Below are 26,366 nucleotides of genomic sequence, written 5' to 3' on the forward strand. Positions count from 1 at the left end.
CAATTAGCTCTATTCCACTCAGATGAAATATTATGGATTCTAGCAATGCCACCCAGAAGTCAGTTTGTGGCTGGATACAATCAAACCCTGTTTAGCAGGATTTCCTTTTAACAGGTAATTGGGTTTTAAATTGTAGAACCTCCCACTAATTCTGGGAAGCACTTGAGTTGAGGGTAGGGTATGAATAGAAAAGTCAACCATTTTCAGGATCAGGAGAATGTGGGGGAGAAGGTTGCAGAGCTAACTAGTGACATCAAATATCAAAAGGCCTTGAATCAGAACTTGTAGCAAGGTGATATTTTTTCTTAGAACAACTAGATATTTGCAAAAAAAATTCTTTATTTCCAAACTTTCAGATACACTCACCTTTCAGCAGGTATAGGAGAATGCAAAGATTGTAAAATTTCTCCTAGGTGGAAATGAAAATTCATATTTGACAGAAGTGCTGAAGGTGTTGTAAGATGTCCTGGTTAGAATAGTTCATTTTGTGCAAATTAGGCTCACATAAAAGTTGAAGCAGTCTTTTTCACCTTAAAGTTGTCTGGTGGCAAGCAGGATGTAGAGTTTTGTTTCCTTCTGCTTATTATGTTTCTTAACCTTGAAAAATGGGACTGTGGGTACCTTCCTAAGCCCCTAGCCAAGGCTGCCATTTCACTGATTGTATCATTCTGCCAATCAAATTGGAATCTAATTAACCCTCTTCTGGGTTTTTTTTTTAAGTGCTTCAATGTTAAAAGTGTTATAAACATGTTACAAATGCAGCTAATTGTTCTAGCAAAAGCTCTAGCACCCACTAGGTGGCTCTGTGGGGAAGAAAAAACAAGGAAGCAAGCTCTGGATTGGGGGGGGCGGCAACAAGCCAAGGAATATATATAACTTTTACATAAAATCTCCAAACATATCAAGCTTTTGCATCTAGAAATGGAGCTGGATTTCTGAAATTTCACAATGGCAGACGGTCAACCCTAGAACTTGGGGTGTAGTTCAACAGTCTTGCACCTGCACAGGGGTCACAGTCTTCTCCCAAGACATTATAACACCCCAGTGTCATCCAATCTTGCATATGTAGCTGGTGAAAATGAGGTCTAGAGCTATTTAAATGCATGTAGTTGCAGCCAAATCAATTTAGCCTGTTTGACTTGGGTAGAGAGAGTTTATACTAGAGCTTGGTGGAATAACTGTGATTGATCTGGTGCAAAAGCGTTTTCCGTTTTCCAAAGTTTTCTTTGGAAACTTGAAACTTCCACCATACTTAGTCGGAAACATGCAAACAGTGTTCAGAAGCATGCTAGAGAAAGCGAGTCAGATTCAGTATTAGGAAGAACTTTCTACCTATGAAGGTGCTTTAGCACTGCAAAGCATGACATAGAAGGGTGTAGAGACTTAGACATTGGAACTTCCAAAGCACTGATTAGATAAACAGATATCTAGGATGGCTTAGGCAGGGATGATCCTGCCCTGATTGGACTAAATCAGGGTGGCCAATCTGGCACACTTACCAGAAGTGGCCTGTGTAGCCTCTGTGTGTGTGGCAGATCAGGAAGGAGACAGTAAGGATGGCAGGAGATAGGGCAGAGAATAGAAAGCAAAGCAGCAGATTGGACAGGAACACAGGGCAGGGAGCAGAGCAGCAGATCAAGAAGAGGAAAGGAATCGGAGTGACAATCTGGGTGTGGGGCTAATTTGTGGCACACCTGCCAAAAATGTTGGCCCCCCACTCAACTAGATGACCTCCTGAGTTTACTTGCAGACCAATTTTCCCTTTGATGTCTAGTATTACTTTCCCTTATTATAGATAAGTTAAATGTTTTGTAAATAAACAATAGGCAGCCTTTCCTCTTTCCAGTATGAATGGTTTGCTTTGTGTGAGTTGTGGTGTTTAACTTTATAACATTCTCCTGGAACAAAGTAGGGGGAGAACACACACACCTAGAGTGAACTCTTTCAGATCACTGTAATACCTGTTTTATTTGATCAAAACGTGGTGGGCTACTTTGTTTCCAAACCTGGATCCTAATAGTTTGTCCTGTTTGTTAATAGTGGGCCTTAAAACCATTGGGAGGGAGAGGACTAGAGATTTTAGTGGTGGGTTATGGAAGATTTAATGTTTCTTTCAAACTTTTCAGCCCACTCAGCCCTTAAAAAGTAAGGAAAAAAACAAGCGCATTTGCCCTCTGCATTCTCTCCTGCCACCTCAATTACCCACAGAGCAAAAAATGTTTCCCCCAGAAATCTACCAAAGAACTTAGGCAAACTCTGTGTTTGATAAGGAATACCTTTCCTTTAAAGATATTGCTGCAATGGTGCATGAAGATCATTAGGAAAATTACATGGCCAGCTTCACATCGCTTTTTAATACTATGAGGAAGACTATCATCCAGCTTTTTAGCATTCTCTTGGTTTCCTTGTCTTTGTCCTTGGGTTGTGGCTTTTTTTTTTAATTCTTAAAGTTGCATTACTGGTTTCTTTATGAAAGTTTTTCTGTTTAGAAGGCTCTGATTAAATTCCCCACATAATGTCTTCCTGATGACAGAAGTAGGCTGTTATTGCTATGGTGTTTTGACATTGCTGGTAACCAGAGGATGAATCCATAGGGATGCTGTTGAATATTAGTATGTGGAGCATAGAGAATGGAAAGGAAACAAGAGGGTTGCTTCTTCAAACTTCTTCTCTAGTTGCTTGGAGTGGAAACTCATCCAGGCTTCTTGAATTAAGTTTGGGAAGAGAGAGTGCCTCTAGGAGAAAAATGAAGGGGCTCTCTGGTAGCAGCAAAGACCTGCACAAAATGGAAGTGGAGGGTAGATAGTCAATTGCAAGCGCAACTCAGGGAGTGTACTTGATCCTTCTTCACTGTTTCAATATGTGGACCAGCTGCGAGTCAACTTCAAGGCAGCTGTGCTCAAGGCTGACTTTCCTAGAGGACATTTACACTCTTCCCCAAGACCTGCTTCTGAATATTTGCACTGTACTATCCTCAAAAAAGTAGAGAGGGTGTACAATTAAATCAGTCCCAGCTTCAAAACTTGCTGTAGAATAGCCTTGAATTAAAGGCCTGTCTAGACAAGGCCATAGCAATGAATTTGCAGTTATAATGGATGCTGTCTCTGCCTCCCAGACTGAATGGAATATCCCAGGAGGAGGAGGGCATCACTTCTGCTTATGAAAAAGCTACCAGATTGCAGAGCTGGTTTCAATACACTAGTACCTGACAGCCAAAACATTGTTTGGCCCTGCCGGACCAAGCTGTATTTTAACTGCCTTCCCTATCATGTTATCTCATCCTGTGATACAGTAGCCTTTGGTAGTGCTGCTGGAACTTCAGGTAATTAACCAATTAAATCTAATTAAACCCAATTTTGAAAAGGACCCCTCTCACCTAACCATTTGCCAACAGCTAAAATGAAGAGGGAAAGAATGAGGCTTTTCTGAAGTGGGAGCCCAGGACAGCGGTCACATGTGGCCAGATTTTTGCCTACCTGATATTTCCAGTTAATGAGAAGAGTGTTCATACTTTGTGTGTGAATTGGCTGCTCCTGGGAGAGACGGACTGTGAGCCCTGGCTCAAGGCCAGGCTTTGCAAAACCAGCATTGTTCAGCCTTCTACCTCTCAGCAAACATTTGTGAATAGGATGCCATGAAGAGTGGAGATTTTCCAGCATCATTAATTCAATGGCAAATGTTTCAGCCCTGCTAATAAAGGGGTTTAATAAAAGCTAAGAGAATCACAGAAAAGCATTTAATTGTCCCTCCATTGGATCCTTGGCCCTGAGTATTTAATTGCAGGGTCTTTTTACTTGCTCTTGCCTGGAAGCCTCAAATATACTTTCCGCTACAGTAGCTTGCCCAATTTCAGCTAAGGGGCCAGACACTAATCCAAGACCAAAGCAGACATCAAGTATCAGGAGAGTAAGTTGCTCATGATGGTGCTACAGGCACTGGTTTTATACAGGCAAAATTACTACAACAGTGCAGGTCCACTGATGACTGGCACTGGGGCAGCTCAAGCCTTTGTTAATTCAGTAGTGCCTACCCTGTGATAAGTACTGCCTACGAAACTGAAAAGGTACAGGCCCTGCCCAGAAGAACAGTTGGTTTCCCCAAAAAATGGTGTATTTGAACCAACTTACAGCAAGAGTGAGAGTTGAGATACTGTGATAGGCCAAAGCAGTGGGGGCCAGCCTTTCTTGCAGGCAGGCCATAAGTTGATCCACTCCCTTCTCGAGTGTCACTCCAATCCCCCCCTCCCCCCCACCTGATCTGCTGCTTTGGACAAATTGGAGGGCAACAAAAATGGTGAGAGGGCTGGGGGATGTGACTTACGAGGAAAGAGAGGAAACTGGGCTTATTTAGTCTAGAGAAGAGGAGACTGAGGGGGGACTTAATAGCAGCCTTCATCCTCTTTCAAATCCCCCTTCAGGTACCTGAAGCTAGACTGTTCTCAGTGATGACTGATGACAGAACAAGGACCAATGGTGTCAAGTTACAACAAGGGAAGTTTAGGTTAGATATTAGGGAAAATTTTCTTACTAGAGGGTATTAAAACACTGAAACAGGTTACCCAGAGAGGTGGTGGGAGCTCCATCCTTGGAGGTTTTCAAAACCCAATTAGACAAAGCTTTGGCTGGGATAATCTAGTTGGTGATGGTCCTGTTCTGACCAGAGGGTTGGACTAAATGACCTCCTGAGGTCCCTTCCAGCCCTAATTTTCCATGATTCTGCTTGTTGATCCCTGCCTGATCTGCTGCTCTACTCGTTGCTCCCTGCCCCTCCCTGATCAATTGCATGCCACACACAAAGGCTGCCCGTGCCAGCTGTGGCATGCATGCTCCAGGTTGGCTACCTTTTTTTTATTGTTAAAATATATTTCTATAGAGAGAGAGGGTTACATATATATACACCCTGTATCATAAACTTTCCATCACACATCTTTAAAATACATTAAGAAACCCTTGCTTCCTGTTACAATAAACACATTTACTCTGCTGCACCCCTGTGCACCCTCCCTCTACCCTCACCTACCCCAATTGCAGTCCTTTAGTCCAAAACTGATTTGCGGTTTACGTTCTCAGTTCATTCACTGTCCTTATTGCTGTTGCTGTCACTTCTGCTGCGGCTGATCTTGCTGTAGCTGCATCTCTGTCCTCTTCGTTCTCCCTGTCCACCCACTTCCCCTCCCGGGGGGTCTTTGAACAACCTGTGCCAGGTGTTGCTTTTCCAGATGAGATTGGCTGTGTCTTTTCCATCTTCACTCTCCGATTTCCAGTGGTGGGACTGAAGTTTGCTCAGAAACATTTTAACACAGTGTTTCCTTGAGCTGGGTGAGCCTGTACACCAGGAGGTTCCTGCATTGCAACAGGGCGCTCCTGACACAGGACACAAACTGGTCGAAATGCTCCAGGTTGGCTACCCCGGAGGTTAATGCTATGAATGACAAAGGGCACGAAGTGGGAAGCCTGCAGTCCTGCGGAGGAGGAGGAGGTGGGCTCATTTTAATACCTGCTTAGAGAGTGGTGATACTGAGGTAAAAAAAACTCTCTCTCGGTTCGTTTTCTTTGGAGGCTCATTGAATAACAAATTCTTAGGCACACATTGTTGGTGAGACAAAAGGTATATATTTGCAAATAGGGTCAGAGGGAGAAGACAAAAGATCAAAACCCTCTGCCCCTGAGTACCATCATTAGCAGGCTTTTATCCCCTCTCTTCTGGCACGTGTACAGAAGCAGGAACTCTTACAACTCATTTCCGGTTCATACAAACATGCATGAGAATACGTCAGATCATGCATCCCATGTGTATTATAATTAACTACTTAAGTATGCGGGGCGGATAGGCTTAATATGTATTAGCTGATTGCGCCTGCTCAGAAAGTATTTTAGGTTACCAAAAGTTCAAACCTTCTCTGCCCCAAGGACAGGACCATTAAAAATTGCAATTTACTCTTATCTACATGAGAACGCTAAGGAGTATATGCTTTACTCTAACAAAGAGATAGTAAATTTGCAGAACAAAGAGAGCTCTTAGAGTTTTCCTTCAGTTCCCAACCCCCCCCCTTCCCTCTCTCATTAGGGAGACAAGGAAGGCTGGCAGCCGTACTTAATCAAAGGACAACTATTGATGGGAGCTAACAGCTATTGATAATGCATTTTTAATAATATTTCTAACAATACAGACGGTGTTAGAAGCATGGTGTCTCACACATTTAATCCCCCCACTGCACTGCCTGGACACCTCATGCTCTTCAATATATATTTTTCCTCATAAAGCCATTGTGAGGTAGAAGAATATTATGCTCCCCATTTTTCAGCTTGGGGGTGAAAAAACAAGGTGCTGAGAGACTAAAGCCAGTGCTTGTAGAGGTATGCAGGTCCCTAAAAGCTGTGTCAGGCTCTAAATGCCTTTGACCATATGGCCCTATGGGGAGGCCCACGATGTCTTGGGAAGCCAGTTAGGAATTGAATCTGGTTGCCATGAGTCCTAGCTAATGTCTTAACCACAGAAGCCTCCCTCAGAGACAGTTTATTGCCAAGACATTGACTTTGGCGAGGGGCAGGGACAGGCTTTGCCTCTGGGCCAGGCCCTGGGGAGTCAGGTGGTTGCTATGGAAACCTTTTAGCGAGGCAGGGGCCTGGGAGAGGAGGGGGCTCCCTGGGGACCAGCACGGGGAACGGCCAGCAGGGGCTAGGCCCGATCTGCATCTGCTAGGGGGCAGCTCAGGACCAGTCTTTTAAAACACTGCTAAGATGAGATATGGCAGTGACTAGAAGGGCCTCCCTGGCATCTGATAGCAAACAGGCAACGCCAATGCTGCCAAATATGCCTGGAGCCAAGCCCACCCTAACTGCAGTTGCGGGTGGGTGCTGTGCCATCAATTGCTTCCTGGGCCAGTAATGCTTTTTAAAAAGGAGGAACTAGTAATGAGGAAATGGTTTACTTCTGTGGCAAGGGAGACACTATGATGTAGTAGGTGGTTTTTCCATGGACAGGGTAACCACTGTGTGGCATGGGTTAGTACCCAGGCATAGGTTATGCATAGTTACCCTCCCACTTTAATTTCCAGTGGGAAAATCTTGGCTTTACACACACTTTATGGAACTGGCAGACTCCTCCCTGGTTTGCTGCTGCGGCCCTATGCCTGAGGGTAAGCAAAATCTGGGGGGATCCAAACCCCAAGCCTCCAGGCTTGGGCCTGCAGATAGATACCTGCCAAAGGATTTGGAAACATCTGAAGCCCCAGGTGGGAGTAGAGGATGTTTGCCAGTAGTCAGGCTATATCTGGTTCTTGAATGATTCATGGATTTGGATTTGATTTGGTCGATTTGGCTTGGAACATGAAATTTTCCTTTAAAAAAAAAGAAAAAAAGAATGGTTTCCTCCTGTGGCAAGGACTTACTTAAGGCCTTCTAGTCTACTGATCCTCACGTGTATGGAAACAAGAAGAAAGGCTGCAACTTGAAAGCCTCCTTTCAGTGAGGAAATGGGTCCTAAATGCTACCTATCCACCTTTAAACAGCTGGAGTTGTCGGAGTGTATCCACAGCAGCAACAGGGGCTTTGGCTGAAGATACAGAGAATAGCACTGAGGAGAGACTTCTGGTAAGGGCCTCCCTCCCTGGCACCAAAGCTGGGATAGGTGGTAGAGCCCCTAGAACCTGCGCAGCCCTCGGGGCAAGAAATGAGTCTCTCTAGAATTGGGATTCCTCCAGGCCAGGACAACAAATGGTAAGTGGGGGGGTAATAAGGGAAGGGAGGGAGTAGCAGCAAGTTTATCATCCATTCCCAGCTGTGGGAAGAGAAGGACTGGGGTTGGGGGCTGTTCTCTCGGTGCTCCAGAGTGGGCAACTTGTCCACCGGTGATTTACTATGCAAGATTTATCAAATCACTCTTTTACTGAGTTCACCATTTCTGTCAGCTTCATCACTGGGGCTTGTTGTTTGCTTGTGCTATCAGCTGCTCACTGTGAGCATCCAGGTGATGCCATTTTGTTTCATAGATTCATAGATTCATAGATGTAGGGTCAGAAAGGACCTTGTAGATCTTCTAGTCCGACCCCCCACTTCCCCCCCCCCGCCCTGGGCAGGAGTGAATACTGGGCTCAGATGACCCCAGCTAGGTAAATGTCAAGCCTCCTCTTAAAGACCCCCAAGGTAGGAGCCAGCACCACTTCCCTTGGAAGTTGGTTCCAGACCCTGGCTGCCCTGACTGTGAAGTAGCGCCTCCTGATGTCTAGTCTAAACCTATGCTCGAACAACTTATGGCTGTTATTCCTTGTTATTCTGCGAGGTGCTTGGGGAACAAGGTCTCTCCCAATCTCCGCTGGTCTTCCCTAGTAAGTTTATAAATGGCCAACAGGTCCCCCCTCAGCCTTCTCTTGCAAAGGCTGAACAGGTTAAGGTCCCGTAGCCTCTCCTCGTAGGGTCTGCCCTGCTGGCCCTGGGTCAAGTGCGTGGCCCTCCTTTGGACCTTCTCAATGCTGTCCTCATCCCTCTGAAGCGCAGCACCCAGAACTGAACACAGTACTCCAACTGTGGCCTGACCATTGGCACATAGAGGGGGAGGATCACCTCCTTGGCCCTGCTTGTGATGCATCTGTGGATGCACGACGAGGTACGGTTAGCCCTACTGTCTGTGTCCTTGTATTGTCGCCCTATGTTCATCTTGGAGTCAGTAATGACTCCAAGATCTCTTTCTGCCACCGTGCTTTCGAGAAGGGAGTTCTCCAGCCTATAGGTATGCTGCTAGGTTCTACTGCCTAAGTGCAGCACCCTGCACATATCAGTATTGAATCCATCCTATTCCTGTTTGCCCACCCCTGTAACCTGTCCAGGTCCCACTGTAATCTGTCCTTCCCTTCTAGCATGCCCACCTCACCCCAAATCTTGGTGTCACCTGCAAATTTAAACAGGGTGCTTTTCACCCCTTGTCCAAGTCACTAATAAAGAAATTGAGCATTGTGGGCCCAAGGACTGAGCCCTGGGGGACTCCACTGCCCACTTCCAGGCAGGGCTCCAGCGGGTATTATTTGAGTTTGTTAATAGTAACCCCAGAAAGGTGAAACTGGCCCTTTGTCCTGCCAGACAGCACTGGGAGCACTGAACGTTGCTCACAGGCAGACTCCTCAATAAATTCCCCACTGCAAAGCAGCTTCTTTCTCAGTGGGTTGTTTGCGCTGACACCTTTCAGGAGATTCAGGCAGCCTTGTTGGAAGCCTGTGGTTAGTCTTGGTAAATCGGAGTTTCACAAAGCCATCTGCTGCCTCTGTTGTATGTGTGGTCATGTCTGTTTTTTCCTTACCCCCTTTTTCCCTTTGCTGATTAGTCAGATCTGCAAGAATCATTCATCTTCCTTGTCGAGTTCTGATAACACACCATGTCTGCTCTTCCTTTGATTTATTTCCCTGACTCTTTCCACTTCCTTCCCTTTGTTTTGTATATTGTTGGCATTTCTCTGATGGGCAAGGAGCGATATTTTGTTACTTGAAAGCAGGAAAGCATACGTCTTACTGGATGTTACGTGGTAAATGCTTCTCCAAGTGTGCTGCAGAAGATCCCTGTATGTTTAGTGAATGAGCTTCTCCTGCTTTGGAGAGTTTGGAGAAGGTCTGAAAAGAAGGAGGATGGCTTTGTGGGAGGAGCAAGAGATTATGGTCACACCTCTTCATCCGCTGTAGGCTTCTGGGCAAGTAGCTTCCTACCCCCCCGCCTATCACAATAATAATAGTATTTCTCCCCTTCACTGGGATTTGGTGAACATGTACATTAAAGATCATTGGATACTATGGTGAAGAACACTTTTTAAAAATTATTCTAACTAGATAAAAATTAAGACCATGACCTGAGGATTAATTTATAGGTAACCATTATTCCAAAAGACCTGGCTACATTTCTAAGATATAAAGGCACACTGTTTTACTGGATGTAGGTACCCTGTGTCTTTGCTTGGACTCTTTCCATTGCTAGTGGATATGCAGTGACCTTCCAGTAGGTATGGTAACTAGAAGGTATTAAAATAGCTCAGAGTCTAATCAACTTAAATTCAGAGCACCTTACTAGCAACCTTGGTCTGGTGCCCTTGATAGTTTGCATCACTTAGATGGTAATGTAGAGACATTTGGAGACTGCTCCAAACCTTTTTTGTTTTCCCTGGCCTTAGGTTCTGTGATGCTGTGTTTAATCTAAGATAGCCAGCAAGGCAACCAACTATGGTGTCTTTGCCTTATGCTTCACTCTAAGGGAGGGTCAGAGGAAATAGAAATAGGTTTTGCTTCAGCTTTCCCTTTCCTTCCCATAATGATGCAACTTTTCAGCTGCTTCACCCATGCACCAGTCCCTGGGTCAGTGAATCTCATATGCTGTTACAGCTGCACAGCTGGTTCAGAGTTCATACCCAGACAGCAGCCCATATTCAGTACTGACTACAGCATACTAGATAAAAAGTCCAAACAACACAGGCAAGACCTTTTAGAATTGGACAAGAGGAGCATTTGTGCTGTTATGGGTATAAATAAGCACAGCAACATGATACCCTCTGACCTTAAATTAGTAGGGGAAAGCAGCAACCTTCCCCTCCTGCTGCCTCCATCAGAGATGCACATTCTATTCCTGTGTGTGGAAGGCAGGATTTTAGCCCCAGGAGTGGAAGTTTTCTTGCTGTGCAATTAAGGCATCCCTCTGAGCCTGTGGTGAAGGAGCGTCCCTCATTAAAGCTCATTTGAATGCACTTCTGTGTTTCAGCATCCAAAAAGCACAGGACAGGGTTCAGAGCTTGGCAACAGGACTTACTGCATATGAAAGTTTGAAAGAGTGGATGTAATTTCATCAGTGCCCATGTGAATTAACTGGAATATGTAGCCCCTTTCTAAAGGTTTTCCTCTTCAAATGTGTGGGGCCATAATCTACTCATACCTGCACCTGGGCAGCCCCCTTAAGTTTCAATGGATGAATGTAACTAAGAGCAGAAAGTAGTTAATTATCCAACTAATCTACTGTCAGCACCTCAATAAGGTAAGCAGGTGGAATTTTCCACTTTCCACAAAGGAGAAAATGTAAGCAGAAAAGTGCCAAGGTCTTGGAAGGGAGGGATGATTTATGTCCTATATGTACAGCTCCTATATATGTGCAGTTTAGCTACAGGAAAGTTCCCTCCAAGCCTGCTGAGTGTGATGTAAGAGTGCAGTGTTACATGTTGCGTACACATAGCAAATTCATTAGCCTGTGGATGGGGGACTCCAGGGGCTCTACTTTTCAGCTCTCCATTGTCAAACGCAACTGCATCCTCACTGCCAGCATCTTTGACACTAGGCTTCCTCATGCACCATGGTTGTGTTTTCTTCAAGACCCTGTACTGCTAGTTGTGAAATTTGTACTATTGCTTCTGAGGGCCAGGGCTGAGGCCCACGTACTAACTAGCCAGGAGCTCTGAGTGCTGCTGAGCAGCCCTATACATGCTCTGGTATCTGCTGCCCTATCTACCAGTCCGTGCATGCTTTGGTATTTTCTGTGTACCTCTAAGTAAAATACAATAACAAAAACCAGGTTGCACATGCTATGCTTTGTTTATAATGATGTGCAACAGCTCAAGGTGCAATGTCTAGAGTCCTTGTAGTCTTTACAAAGCCAGATTTCAATGAAAAGCTGCGCTACAATTAAAATCTTGGCCAGGGTTCCCTGCCACCATGGTTTTCTGACACCGCAGGTTTTTTTCTATTGGAAGGCTAGGTAAAGAAAAGGGAACTTATTGATCCCAAAGCACGTGTGTGTGTTTTGGATGTGCTTGTGAGTGTTGCACACAGCTCAGCAAGGGGTACAATTTTGTTGCCAAACAGATTGAGTTACATGACTCCCTTCAGACCAGAGTTTTTGTTTGGCTCACACAAAAGAGAGCTTGTTTACGCCATTTCCCATCACACTTTTTCTTTCAGTAGTTGATTCAAAAGGTCTGAGCAAGGGGGAGTGATGAAAAAGCCAACAGTTTCAGTGGACGAAGCAGAAAGGTAGGGGAGAGGAATAAGTTATTTGTAGATGTGGGTACAAGCTAATTACTCTTCCTCCACCCAGCATCTGGATACTCCTAAAACTTTGAGTATTTCAGAGTTTGGTTTGGATTCAACTTAACAGACCTCTTTGTATCATGGTTATAGAAGGGGCAGGGAGAACTATGGCTTTTAAGACTTGAGGTACAGCTTTGATTATAAAAGAATGTTATTAGCCCAGCACAGAACTCTAGAGAGGAAGGATTACCTACCCAGGGATTAGTCACTAGCCTAGGATCTGGGAGATTTCAGTTTAAGTTTGTGCTCTACAAACTTTCCTGTTTGCTTTGTCCCTCTGTTCTCTGAAAAATAGGGGCAATAGCATACAGTTGTTGTGAGATTAAATGCACTAAAACAAAGATTGTGATGTGTTCAGATACTACAGTTTCACGGACAGGCAGTGCTCAATCTAATTTAGGTTGTGGTGATGTCTCTTGGTCATCACAGCAACTGAGAAAAATCATTGCTGTTTATTCTAATATTATAAAAGCCCAAGTCTGTCTGTCCCTAACACTTTATTCGCACTCTGATTGGCTAACACAAACAGCCAATCAGTGTGCTCCAAGCATGGGGGGTGGGGGGAGTGCCTCTATGATATCAGAAGCTGTGCTGAAGACTGGACAGAGGGTGGGGGAGTTGAGGCTGGCAACACTTCCTGCAAGTAAGGCCAAGGACTGGCTCCTTGCCCTTGTTCCCTGCAAGAGGCAGAACAGTGACAGCATGGGGTGTTAGGTGGTGGTACTCCATCCCAGCCCCCTCCCTCTGCCTGTCCCGTTATTCTTGATGGGATAGTGGCTAGTTTCCTTATAAATGTAGAGTAACAGGACCTGAAATGCTGACCTTACCTAAAAAAGGAACAATAACACAATCAGTAACCTAAGATCTCTAATCTGTAACAAGATATAACAGTAATTTTAAAATAATAGCAGTTTGTACTCAAACAGTACATGTTTACATTTTGGGGTGCTTGAAGTATTATGAAAACACTAATTAATTCAGCTGTGCATCACACCTGTGATATTGTAAGTAACCATTGATCCTCTGAATCATGGCTGCCTTGTGGTCATTGCTTGGTTGGAGAAAAGTTAAAGGACATCACCCTGATAGAAAGATGCCCTCGTTGAGGCACTAGGCAGTCAGCAGTAGTTCTTATCTGTTTTTCTCTGGCAGAAGCTACCTGTGATGCAGGTAAGGGTTATTTTCCTTCTTTTACTGATAGACAAACTGAGTTGCAGAAAGGGTAGGAATCATAGCAAAATCTGGGAGTAAATCAGTGCTGCATCATGGGGCTTCTGACTATCCACCATTGTCTTGCAACAGCAGTCCCACTTTGCTGCTTGATATCAGTGCAAAAAACCTCCAAAACAGTACCAAATAGTGTTTTGTTGGGGGGGGAGGGGTTTAGGTTGTTTTAGCCACTGCAGTGTACAGTCCTAGTAGAAACAAAGTATTGGTAAATGTAATCTTGGTGCAGCTCTACTATCCCTTACAATTGGAGCTCATCCTAATTTGATACCTCAAGGTAAAAAGGAGAGTGTTGTCTCCACTCTGATTTTACACTGAGAGCTCTAATTCATGTGATCTTTGTCAGTGGAAGCATTTCACTCCTCTTCTACACCGAAGACCAGTGTGTATACTTACCATTAAAGACAAAAATCCAGAAAACAGAATTTTAGACTACGGGCCAAAGATGCCCTCACTTTTTAGTGCGTTACTTCTAATGTTGAGTTAGGTTTGGTCTGACTTGCCCTTGAAGGGGCTTGGCTGTGGTGGAAAAACAAAAGGGGTTTGAAGCTAGAGCAGTAAGTGTGTAGGAAGGCGTTCTGGGTCCCCCCTCCCTCCACCTTTTCATTTACTAAATTTAATGTATAATTATCAGGAGGGGAGCAGCGAGGCTGCCACACAGGTTTCAGGTGAGGATATTGCTACTTCAGAGAGCAGAGAACCTGCAAACATAGATTATCACAGATCACTTATTTGGCTGTCTCAAGTGCCTGGCATTTTCCTTCCCTTGGAAAATGAATACCTGTGACTGGGGAGTGGTTGGATGCATCCTCTCCTGTTATCAGCCAGTGTTAGAGGGCCAGCATCACACTTATTCTTTGTACTTGGGAAGCATTTGGACTTGGGTGGGTGCTTGCTTATGGTGAATCATTATGATGATGTAGAGCTCTAGGGTTATTCTGTCTTGACTTAGTTTTTTGGTTCACATGGGATGGAGATAGAAACAGTTAACAAAAGAGCTATATGCTTTGCTGCCCCAGCCCTTTAAAATGGCCTTTCTTGTGGATTTGAATGATGAAGTTCTGATGATGGGGGAAATAACTGAGGCATTCAGAAGCTCAGCAGTGCTTGATGGTGCTGAAATGAGCTAGCAGTACTAGGGAATGATATCATGGGACTCTAGCAGAGTAGTAATTAGCAATGCAAAAGATGACAGATCCTGGAGGCAGCCCTGCTACCCACTTTGCTTTTGACCTCTCTGCTAAGAATGCCAGCCAGGGTGCCAATTAGTGTCAGTCCTTGCAGCACTGTTTATGATTAGGGATGTGGTACATTGGGGCTAACAGTACCATTGAAACCCTAATTTGTCAAAGGCACTGAGTTGCTTTTACTAGACTCTCTTCTGAAGGACAGATACAGGTTTCCCTCACTTTATGCTGTACGTACGTTCCTGGAAAACAGTACATAACTCAAATTCACATAAAGGGAACCCACCTTATAATGTAACATAGGGATATGTTCCAAGACCTCAACTGTACTGACTCCCAGGCCCATTTCTACCACTTTTACAAGACAGTGTTGGTACTTGGCAACAGCAGACAGTACACACAACCACAGGGTGGTGGTGAATGTTACCGTAATGGCGATGGCAACTACAGAAACACGTGTTGCAGACTACAAGTGAGGAGCACAGACTCACACAGGACACTATTTTGGTGCGCATCACTCCCACAATGCACTGTACAAAGCAGCTGACTGTGGGCTTCCACCACACTGATGCATAAGAGTGAATTTACTTTGTGTATAACAAATTTTTGGTATCAAAAGGGTCATTGCATAAGAGTGAATTTGCAAATGCAGAACCTGCATAAAGTGAGGGAAACCTGTACGTATATCAGAATAAAGAACAGGAATGATCCAGGGCCTGAGCTGCAGTCCTGCACCCAAATGGATCCAAAGTTAGGCTTATAATCTGTTCTAGGGGCTTTTGAACACCCGCCTGACTGAGAGGGCTCCTGTCTGTGGCTGCAGTTCAGCCTGAAAGCAAAGTCTCTTCTCTTATCCTCTTTACTATCCTACATCTCTCTCTCTTTGTGATTTGCAGTTTCTGGGTATTCGTAATCATGGCGTGGGGAACTTGATAAAATGAGTCATGGCTCTGCCCTCAAAATGTGCAAAGAAGGGTGTATCTGTAAATGGTGAGGGGTCATGACACAGCTCTGTCAGTGCAGGAGGTTACAGGAAGGGGTTTCTTTAGACTCTGAACATTTGCAGTCCTTCATCCTCTGTGTTGGAACCTTCAGAAATCTCCGTGTATATCCTCCACCCCCACGCCACCAACCCTTTCTCTAAGCCTCAGACTGCAGCCGTAGGCTTCCCAGTCTTGTGGATTGGTCTGGAATCCCATCAGAACTGTTCCTTGATTGTAGGGGTTGCTATGTAAAGTAACGTAAAATTCTTCATTTTGGGACCAAGAAAATAGCCACCGTAGCTCTTCCTCTAGGGATAGGGCACATCTACATGTGCATTAACATGCTTTAGTTAATGCACATTAAATCTAGTACAGCTGATCATTTTTACATGTGCAAGCTGCGCAGCACCAGGTGCTTTGAGAAGCGTTTGGCATCGCAACACTTGCAATTGTATAAGCAGCAAAATGTACATCAGTATGAAGAAAATGGCTTTGGGTGAGCTTTTGAACTAAAAAGTCTTAGAGGTGCTTTAGTTCAAAAGCGCACCACCATCATTTTCTCTATGCTGACACACATTTTGCCACTTACACAACTGCATGCAGTGTAGCATGGTGCACGTGAGCTCCCATGCAGAGCAGACTTGATTAATCTAGTCTGCTCTGAAGCGGCGGATCGCCAGCACATCTAAGAACTAAAAGGTATGTGTAAAATGCCCTCTGTTGTGAGGTACTAGGAAAATGTGCATTAGCTTGGCTTAATGCACAATAGCTAAAGAGCATACTTTTAAAGTGACACTTAATGCACATTAGCCTATTTTATTGTGCATTAAATAAAAAACCGTGATGCTTTAATGTGCATTAAAATAGGCTAATGCACATTAAACTGCATGTGTATGTGCACCCAGAAGAAGCTGCTTTCTCCCTGCAGAGACAGAGTCTCTCTCGTACCTGCAAAGTGGCCGAGTTGGTTTTGACTAGCAAACTATTTACAGATACCCACTCGCCCTCCAATCCAATTCCTGGGCACCTCAGATGTGAGCTCACAGAACTATGGCCAGTTGTTCCACCCAGACCTCCAACCACCATACCTGACATCTAGGAGCCTGGCAACTATCAACTGAGACTACTGCATACAGATCCAAAAAATCCTGATATACCACAGGAAAACATCTACCAGAAAACCTTATTCATCTAGATGGAGGAAGTTCTCCATGTAAGCAGCCTGACATCATCTGGACTTCATGCAGATCTTGATACCAAAACTCTTTAATTGGTTTTGCACTTAAAGCAAGCTGATATTTTTTCAATTGTATTATTATCTGTTACCAGTATCATTATTAATAGGTAATCATTATTGCCCATTAAATATTATTATCTGTACATACCCTGCGGGGCTGTGACTGAGATCAGAAACTCTTTATGCTAGACGCTCCTCTGGACAGGGCCTAAAATCTTATTAAAAGACCAGACATGATGGGAGAAAGGGAAATGTAGAGAGACAAAGTGATCTTCCCAAGGTGACTTGGTAGGTCTAAGGCAAAACAGAAAATACAGACCACTTAAATAAGGTTCATGCTTTGGTGAGTGCAGTGGGGTAATCTGCACAGAAGCAGAACTCCTACAGAATGAACTCTAGTAATCAGAAATATTTTTTCTTCCACTCCCATCCTGTCCTTAAGTCTGGTTGGTGCAGTGATGCACTCTAGAATGTCCTGATATTTTGGCTGGATCTTCAAACTAGTGTGGTGCATACTAAATAGGGCAGCTGGCATAGTCTGAGAAACCTATAATAGAAAATGCGGTGCAGTGCAAAGGTGGGTTTACTAGAACAGTTGGTGCTTGCTTGGCCTATGACTGCTTGCCCTGTACCAGTAGCTGTGGCTACTGCTGCTTGCTCCGCTGTGCCCTGGGCCAAGTTAGCACAGCATTCATAGGATTAATTATATCCCTGCCAAAGAGCAAATACTTTATTCCATTAAATTGAAAAAACAATTCCATTTGTCTATTAATCATCATCCGTGACTTCCTGGCTGCTGTCTAGCCACCACTGCCAGCAAGACATATGAGTGGCAAAAGGAAGCAGTGAGTACAGGAGGTTTTGACTAACTTAGTGTTTTTTCTTTGTACCTGTTACTGTGGGCATGATTCAGTTAGACAGGTAGAGGAGGTGGCTTCCAAAGCGATTTGCTGGCTTCTCCCTTGTTTGTTATGAGAAAAAACTAATAGGAATTAATTAGAGCCTTTATGAACAATCGTCCAATAACAAACCAGTGAGCCAGCCCAACAAGAGAAAGCATTGGGTTTGGCCTCCCCATCATTTGGTCTGAATGATATGTTTAAATAAATAAATCCTTGTCAAAGTGTTGTTGGGCAGTGGGGGCCCTTGACAGGTTTAATTCTGAGGTACAAAGGATGAACATAACTCATCCAAGCTGGTGCTCCCAGTTGCTTGTTGTGTTCTTATCACTGTGAGGCTGTCACTAATTACATGGAGCCATTGGAGTCAAGGGGTCCTGCAGGCTAGAAAATGGCCCAGTAGTTTGGCATGGGGGAAGGAGGAAAGGGCAAAATGGTGGAAAGAATTGTCCAGGTCTGCCCAGTAGGGGCGGGCAAACTAACTCAGCGGCACAGGGAACCCGCCTTTGCCTAAGCCTCATGGCGCTGTTCTACTTAATGCCTTGTTTGCAGTTCTAACACTCTTTGAATACCTAAGTGCTTCCTTGCATAGCTCAGCAGCACCAGGTTCTTAGTTCAGATTTTAGTTACCAGACTTGGTCCAACTGGGTCCCCACAGTTCTCTCCTCCCAGGTAGCTTACACAGACACTCACCAGCATCATAGGCAAGACCTGCTCTGGTACTGTAGTTGTCCACATCTCCATTGGGCCCTAGGAGAAGGTAGACAGAATGGTTTGCTCTAAAGTAGCAAGAGAAAAGCTGCTTCCAGTAGCTTCTTCTGCAACCTGCCATGTGAGACAAATGGGGACAGAAGCTGCATTCTCAGTGTAGATGTGGTGTAAGGGGTGTTTATTGCTTTTTGTAGCAGCAAAGTACATCTTTTTTATTCTGAAAGGGCCATCTTTTTTATTCTGAAAGCTCCAGGAGGAGAATTTTAGGGCTAGTTAAGAAAGGAAGTGGGGTGGATTGCTCAAAGAAAAGAACATCTGCAGCAATCAGGACTAGGTATCCTGATTTTCTTTGTTTAAAAATTGCAAATGCTCTGACTTAAACAAAAACCCAAATTCACAATTAAAATTAAATGACGCTATATAAATATATAGGTATCAATTGAACACAAGGTTTTATTGATATATTTACAATTCTAAAGCAATTTGGAAGCCTACCAGTGCCTCAATCACTAAAATAAAATACTTCCTAAGTACCTATAAAGGTAGGTATTTGATTTGGGTTTTTTTATCATGGAAAATTGGAGCTCCCTCTGCCCCCTTTACTCACCAGGCTGCAGGTCCAGCCCCCAGGGTCCTGCTGGTGCCGTTCATTCCCCACCCACAGCCATTGGGGGCCCTGCAAGCAGTGCCCAAGCCCTGGCTGCCATCCATAGGAGGCAGCAGCAGCTATGCTCCTTCCACTGCCCCCAGCCCTTTGCAGGCTGGAACTCTTCCAGCCTGCAGACCGCTCTTTGCAAAAGTGGAAAATACATGTGTTTCTCCATTTAAAAGAAAAAATCCACATTTTTCTCAGTTAAAAGGGGAAAATCATGTTCTTTTCTCTCTTTCTGTGGGAAATGGAAAACCTGGATCCCTGCTCATGATTGATACTGCGAGCATGGCACTTAAACCTGCTCCTTGGTCTTCTGTCAGAGAGATGTTTCTGGAGGAGTCTGCTTTTTCCTCTGCTTTTGTGATTTGAACAGGTTTACACTAGTGGTACCCCAATAAAAATTTTCTTGGTCAATACCGGTAGCCAATTTATTAACCAGCCACCTCGGCTGATACCAATCCAATAACCTGTTTAGAGGAATGCAGCCAGACAGAGTGAAGAGCAGCTCCCTTCAAGTGAAGTCTGTGGAGGGGAAGGGGAAACAGGGAGGGAAGGTGTGGACCTCTCTCCTCCCCACCCCCCCCATGGTGAGGGAGGGAGTCAGGCTAGGGCAGGGGATGCTACCCAGCCAGGGCAGTGAATGGGACCCAGGGCTGGGGCAGGGAGCAGGTTGGAGCCATGGGCAGCTCATCCAGGGGATCAGCATCTTGGTGCTTAAAATGGCAGCAGAGGTGCTTGAGCTAAAGCTCCTTTTATAAGCTTTAGTTCAAGTGCCACCACCACCATTTTTAAGTGCAGGGATGCTTTTAACTGGAGCAGAGCCAAGTGGGGTGAGGGCGGATGCTTGCTGCCACTGGGCTCGGGGCTCTCCACTCTGTTGCCATTGCTCTGGAAGCCCTGGACTGGTTGCATGCCCCCAGCCTACCCAACAGCAAGGAGCACAACTCACCACCCTCACTGCTGCTGGGCAGGCAGGGGGTGTGTGCATGGCCGGCACAGTGCTCGCAGGGGAGAGGCAGCAGGGCAGAGAGCCTCAAGCCCACAATGTGCAGTTTGCATCTGTCCTGCACACAAATCTGGGGGGGCACATGCCCCCCCCATGCTTCCCTAGGGGGTGCTGCAGCAGGAAGCCACCCCCCCACGCCCTCTGGATGAACTGCCCCGTGGCTCGGTCCCACTTCAGCACCCTGCTCCTGCCCTGGGTTCTACTCACCACCCTGGCTGGGGGGGGTCTCAATCTGCCCCTTCCCTTCCACAGACTTATCTGCAGGGAGCTGCTCTCCACACTGCCCAGCAGCATTCCTGGTAACATTCATGCATGCAGCTGCACATGCACACAGCATCCGGGGACCCCAGCTAGAAGGCATCATTAATTATATTTAACAATGAACATTATCGGCTACACCAACCAAAAAAAGCTGATAGCCAGTAATGTAAATTTCCTTTTTATTGGTGCTGATCTGATATGCAACTGATACATTGGTACACCTCTAGCTTACACCAGAGGGCTTGACTCTGCCAGCAGTTGCTCAGGCAAGGAGCAGAAACAAGCATAGCAAGAACTAGCCCAACATGCAGTGGTGGGGGGAAGGTCTCCCTCGAGTAGCAAAAGGTAGAGAGGGATGGATCCTTGCTGTAGGCAGGGCCTGCCCTGGGATATGTCAGGCCAAATGTGGGTTTGATGGTGGCTCTGGATACATCTGTTTCTATCTTGTCTATGAAACTTCCAGAAAATAGCCTCTGCTGCAAGGAGAGTAAGTATTAACATACTGTCAGTCCCAGGCCTCCTGTACTGCATAAGCTTTAGTGCTGCTTTGGATCATACACTTCTCCCATGTATATGAATGCAGCTTGCCTTTGGTTCAGTTTGAACCTGCATTGCAACAAGGATGCATTGGCCCTCCACCTGTGATCTCCATGGCCCTCTTCCAGGGAGCCAAGAGGTTATAAAGATTTCTCATGTTCTAGGACTACTCTACCTCATGATTTGTAACTTAATGTCATGTGCATGCTGGCTGATTGACCAGCTCTCCGCAGGGTTAGAGGCCAGTTTTCTGTTACAGGCCACCCAAGTAGATACCTGTGAGTAAATACTGAACTGACAGTGGCTCAGACAAACCCATCCATTGCAAGCCATGTGTATCTTCAGCTATTGGCAGCCATACATCAGAGCTGACTTAAAGAATTAGCAGACCCTCCTCAGCAGCACTGGCTCGCAGGCAATCAAGAGGCTCTTTGGAGCTGAGCCACTTGGAGCTCCGGTGGGAAGCTCATCTCAACTGCAAGCTGCTTTTTGCAGCTCCTGCTTTGTTCAGCATTTACCAGGAAACTGCAAAAACCCTTCAGTGCACTAAGGTTAGCAGTGCAGAGGGCAGAGCACAGGGGAGCAGGAGGACTGGGGACTAGCTCAGTAGTACTTGGACTGAAGTGGAGGTTTGGAAAGCACTCTGGATTCCCAGAGGAAAGAGGCTTTGGGAGGGCAGATACTACTGTGCTGGAGAGAGAAAAGTTGAAAGAAAAATATCATGCTCCCTCCAATGCGTGGAGACTGATGCTGCATGGCTGGAGGAAAAAATGAGCCAGGTGTGGCCACGCAGCCATACGGAGGGGTTTGCAAAGCTCCATTGGTCGCAAAATGGAGACACTCTTTGAATTTGTATCTCTGTCTGAGAAATTGGCTTGTTCTGCTCTACCTGAAGGGCTGGAGGATAGCTGTGGAAGCCTGTTCACATCACGGGGCAATTGTGAAACGCACTGCTCTGCATGCTGCCTCAGCTCAGCCTACAGTGCCCCCTTTGGACTGCACTGAAGCCCAGCTGCAACAAATCACCCTTTTACATGCCAGGGATTCTTGCTGCCTCTGGGATCTTGTCTTCCACATCCTCATCTACCTGGGGCAGCCAGAATCTGCCCCCAGATATGTATGCTTGAGCCTGCTGTATCTTCAGCCAATAGGGCACAGCCAATATGGGCACAGTCTGTGTTAACATTAGGAGTTCATGAAACAAAGCATTTCTAACCGCCTGAGAGCAGAGTTCATTCCTGCTCCATTCAAAGTCAGTGGCAAAACTCCCATTAAATTCAATTAGAGTATGTTTGGGCCCAGGGCTTGGTTAACTCCAGCTTTCAGGCATCTAGGAAGGTAGGATAAACTTCAACAAATAAAACAGAAATTGAGATTGAAGAGGAAGTGCACAGCTGTATACTGTGAAAACAAAATCCCCTTCTGGGGTCTGGCTTTATTAGCAAAGGAATCAACACTAAGACAACAAAGTTCAGGTAAAGCCATTTCTCCAGGATGAGCTGCTCCTAGGATTCTTCATTCATTGTAGATTCTGTCCCTCCAGCATCATGTCACATCACTTAATATATAACTGAGATAAAGAGTGCCCTGCCTCAATGGGAGCTTAACATTTTCTTGGAAGAACTGGTACCTGATTCTCAGTAGACAGGCAGTGAGCTGCTTTAGGGACACAGATAAAAAAAGGGGAGAGATCATTGGATTCTGATCATACTTTGGGGAAAAGGGTTTTAAGTCCCTATACTACTTATGACTATTTTGAGGTCTATGGAGAAATAGGTTAAAACACAGATGACTCTGTCTTGAGCTAACTTGGCCAATAGGAGCTGAGAGGTTGGAAAGATTCTCCGCAGGTTTACTGACCTCTGTCCTTTTCTATTTGCATAATGGGATTAAATGAAAGCAATTGTTGCCCTGATATTTAGCTTAGGCTGTATCTGCTTCTTTCCCAGACCTGAGGAAGGGTATTTTGCACTCAAAAACTTGTCTAACATTTAAACCAGCTATATACTTGGTCCAATAAAAGATATAATCAACAAATCTTGCTCCTTAACAAAGAGGAGTGAGTTTGCAAATCAAGTTCTCTGACACTAGGAAACATTTGCAGATGTTGCAATGTTGTCTAGTGATTCAAACACGAGGCTGGAAGCCAGAACTGCTTGGTTCCGTTCCTAATGCTTGGTTACTAATTTGCTGTGTGACAGTGGAAAAATCACTTAACCTCTTTGTGTGACCTGAAGAATAAGAATAATAATTATCTAGCTCCCATGGGGTGGTGAGGCTTTATGGATGAGCATTTCTCTTGTGTAGAGAGAAAAGGAGCTAGAGAAAAACTGGGGGCTAGAGACAGCCAGAGGTCAAGCTCACAGGCCCTCCTAAGCTTAGCAGCCCATACAGCTGGTATGGTTTTAGGTGCGCTCATTTCCATTACCAACAGCCCATGAGGGAGCAATGGGGCTGGCATCTTTTGACTTCACAGCTGCATTTACATTGGGGTTGTTTGAAGGCAGCCTTTGTGTGAATTCTTAGCCCTCAAGCCAAAATGAGACACCTTAACTACTCCTGCTGTGCCTTAGTGACAGGTTTAAATTTCTATTAAATACAACTGCACTGTGAAACCCCCACTGTCTCTGAGCTGGAAAGCACTGCTTAGCTAAGAGGTCTTGGCTGATCAGTAGCATTTGGATCTGTGCTTGTACTGCAACTGGCACATTCTAGTCGTGTTTGGGGCCTCCGGGAGCCCAAGGACTCTGTTCTGCAAGCAGCAGCAGAATGCCCTGGCTTACCCAGCTAGCATGCATGGGGGACCTCTCCTGGGCTACATGCGCTTTGCGTCAGGGCTGCTGGTCTGTGATTTGCCATGCCTGCTGTGCTACCTAGACATACAAATAACTCATATGCTCACACACAGGATTAGTGCTTCACTCTTGTGTCCAAGAGAACTATTTATTGTGTTTACATACAGCATGGACAATATGGAAAACACTGGAAATATTGCATCACTAGCTTGGTTTCCTAGACAATGCTAAAAACGGTGACTCAACTGTTCGCATCGTGTCTCTGTTATGAGACCACCCTGGCTACAGATGGTCAGATGGACTGCAATGTCTCACAAGGAGCAACCCGAAGTTCTGCTGCGGTTTAGGACAGCCCCATAGGTGTTTCTGCATCTCACTCCTCTGGACCGGAAGACTGGCCTTTTCCCTGGGACCTTTCTCCCTCGGTCAGGTTGGTTTTGCTTTTTCGTTGGTTTGGTGTTTGTACAAAAGCCGCAGTTTGTAAAACTGCTCTTCTCAATCTGCGAGGATACCTCCTCCCCTACACTCCAGCCCCTCCATGTTCCTGTCAGCACACACATACCCTGTTCCCAGATATCCTGACACTGCAGTTTTGTCACGTGTTCTCCCTGGGCCTGACCACTGCATTGGGTCTCTGACTGCAATTCCTTTTGTTTGGACATTAATACAAAACACAATGGGAAAAAAAAATTGAGCCAGGCATAAGGGGAGACACGCTCTGCTGGGCTCTGGCTCCAATCTCTGATGCATCTGACAAAGCCCGAGAGCTGCTCGACCCTTGGGGCAGCTCCTTTCGCACGGCTCAAGGCCACAGGCCTTAGGGTTCACAGAACAAAGAGAAAACGGAAGGAAGGGAATAACTTAGGACCAAGCGTTTCTTCCCCTCCCCTCAGCCCAGTTGCTTCTGGAGAATATTTTGAATCCAACAACTCGTTCCCCATCCTCCAATGAGATCCTGCTCCGAGGCCAGGTTCGCTGTAAGTAACTGGTTCCTGTTTGGAATGTCAGCAATGTGCTTGGCTGGCAGTGCGCGTAGGGAGATAGGGTTTCATTGAGAACGTGGTGAGGCTGAGATGTCGGGAAGGCAAGAGAAGCACCAAAGGAAGCTGGTGAAGCTGGCCCTCTGCTTTGTGTTTGCACGCAGAGCTCTCCTTGCTGCGGCTTCAGTCTGGCAGCTGAGGCTCATCATCCAATCACCTCTCACAGCACTGCTGGGGGAAGTCACGTGAGGTGGCTTTGTCTTTGCCCACTGGCTGAATGCCTTCTGTTCCCTCCTCCTCCTCATCCTCTTGCTGGCTGCCCTCATGTCCACTGGAGAGCTCGGAGTCGCAGTCAAGTGACTCATAGATGGTGGGCAGTGTAGTCTGCTGGCTGAGGCGCTTGCGCAGCCCCACCAGCAATGGCTGCGGCATGGAGGAGACATCCACATTGTTGCCAAGGTCCACCCAGGCCAAGCATGGGAACTTGTTCATGTCCTTCATGGTATCGGTCAACTCTTTCATGGTGGCTCTGGTCAGCCGGTTGCCATTCAGGGAGAGATGAGTGAGCTTGGGCAGCGCCCAAAGGAATGGCAGGAGCATGCGCACCATCTCATCATTTAGCTCAGTGAAGCTCAGGTCCACTGAGGTGAGGTTGTCCCCATTGTTCTGCAGGTAGTAGGCCATGCGGTGGACATCTCGCATGGTTAGGGGGATCCCAGATAAATCCATGGAGTCTTGGCTCGGCTTCTTCTGCAGGTTGTTCTTCAGGCTGACAAGGAGAAGAGGACATGGAGTTTATTAAAACAGAACCAGTCAGCACAGGTCTTGTAAAGTTTCAATGTGCAGAGCAGTCACTGTCTAGATGCCTCCTGTGTTTGTCTGTCCTCTGGGACAACTGGGGCTGGAGGGTCTGGTTTTAGGTGTGGGAGGTCTGAACTAATCAAGTTCCAACACAACTTTAATGAGTAGATTTAAAATGTTTTCATCTAGGATTCTTTTAAAAAATATATATTGATAGAAACAACAAACCTAAAAAGCCTCTCAAATTCACTGGTTTATACTTGCTGGCTCCCAGTTTTAGTGCAGAGTGCTCCCATGTCTCTGGTAGGGTGGCCATCATAGAGGACAGTCCAGTTGTCCTCTGTCCTCTATTGATATGAAACTCTTTTCTTGAAGAGAAACATAGAGGACATAAAGGCGTTGGGTTTTGTATCAATAGAAGACAAAGCAGCAGAAAACTGGAATGTCCTCTATGATGGCCAACCTAGTTTCTGGTATCCTCAGGGTAACCTGCAATGAAGCTGTTCCCCCATCTTAGGGCTCAGACACAGTAAAATACTTAGAGATGAGTCTAACTTAAGCACATGAGGAATGGAATCAATGGGATTATTTGCATGCCTCATGCCAAGTTCCATGTCTTAAGTACCTTGCTGAATTGGGACCTAAGAATAAACAAACCATTTCAGCCTCTTGCCTCCTCTGAAAGGCTGCTCCCAAAGTGGCAATGAGAGAAGATTAAGAGCTTGGTTTGTTTAGCATAATAAAACAAAGATTGAGAGGGGATATGATTACTCTTTTATAAATCCATTTGCAGGGCAAATATCAGGGAGGGAGAATAGCTATGTAACTTAAAGAATTATTTTGGCATAAGATCAAATGGATCTAAACCAGTCATAAGTGAATTAGAAATCAGAAGAAGGTTTTTAACCACTGGAGAAGTACAGTTCTGGAGTGGTCTTTGGAAGCAAGTTGTGGCGACTAGAAATTGGAGTTTCTTAAATATGGAACATGAGAGGTTCATGGAAAGGGCCTGTATGACATGTCTACTTGGTGTAGTAATTGAAT

The 26,366-nt window shown here is 45.5% G+C and overlaps 1 protein-coding gene across 1 annotated transcript in view; it reads right to left on the reverse strand.

Annotated features, from left to right (window-relative positions):
* Positions 1-22,275: 22,275 nt before the first annotated feature.
* The window catches only part of LRRC75B (leucine rich repeat containing 75B), a 39,365-nt gene continuing 35,274 nt past the window's right edge, over positions 22,276-26,366 (reverse strand). The window contains exon 4 of the mRNA XM_090063546.1: positions 22,276-25,290. Coding sequence (XP_089919672.1) covers positions 24,735-25,290 — 556 coding nt within the window. The 3' untranslated portion in view covers positions 22,276-24,734. The remainder of the gene's footprint in view (positions 25,291-26,366) is intronic.

This window comes from Crocodylus siamensis, chromosome 9, assembly GCF_052110815.1.
Source record: "Crocodylus siamensis isolate JL-2025a chromosome 9, ASM5211081v1, whole genome shotgun sequence".
Lineage (NCBI taxonomy): Eukaryota > Metazoa > Chordata > Crocodylia > Crocodylidae > Crocodylus > Crocodylus siamensis.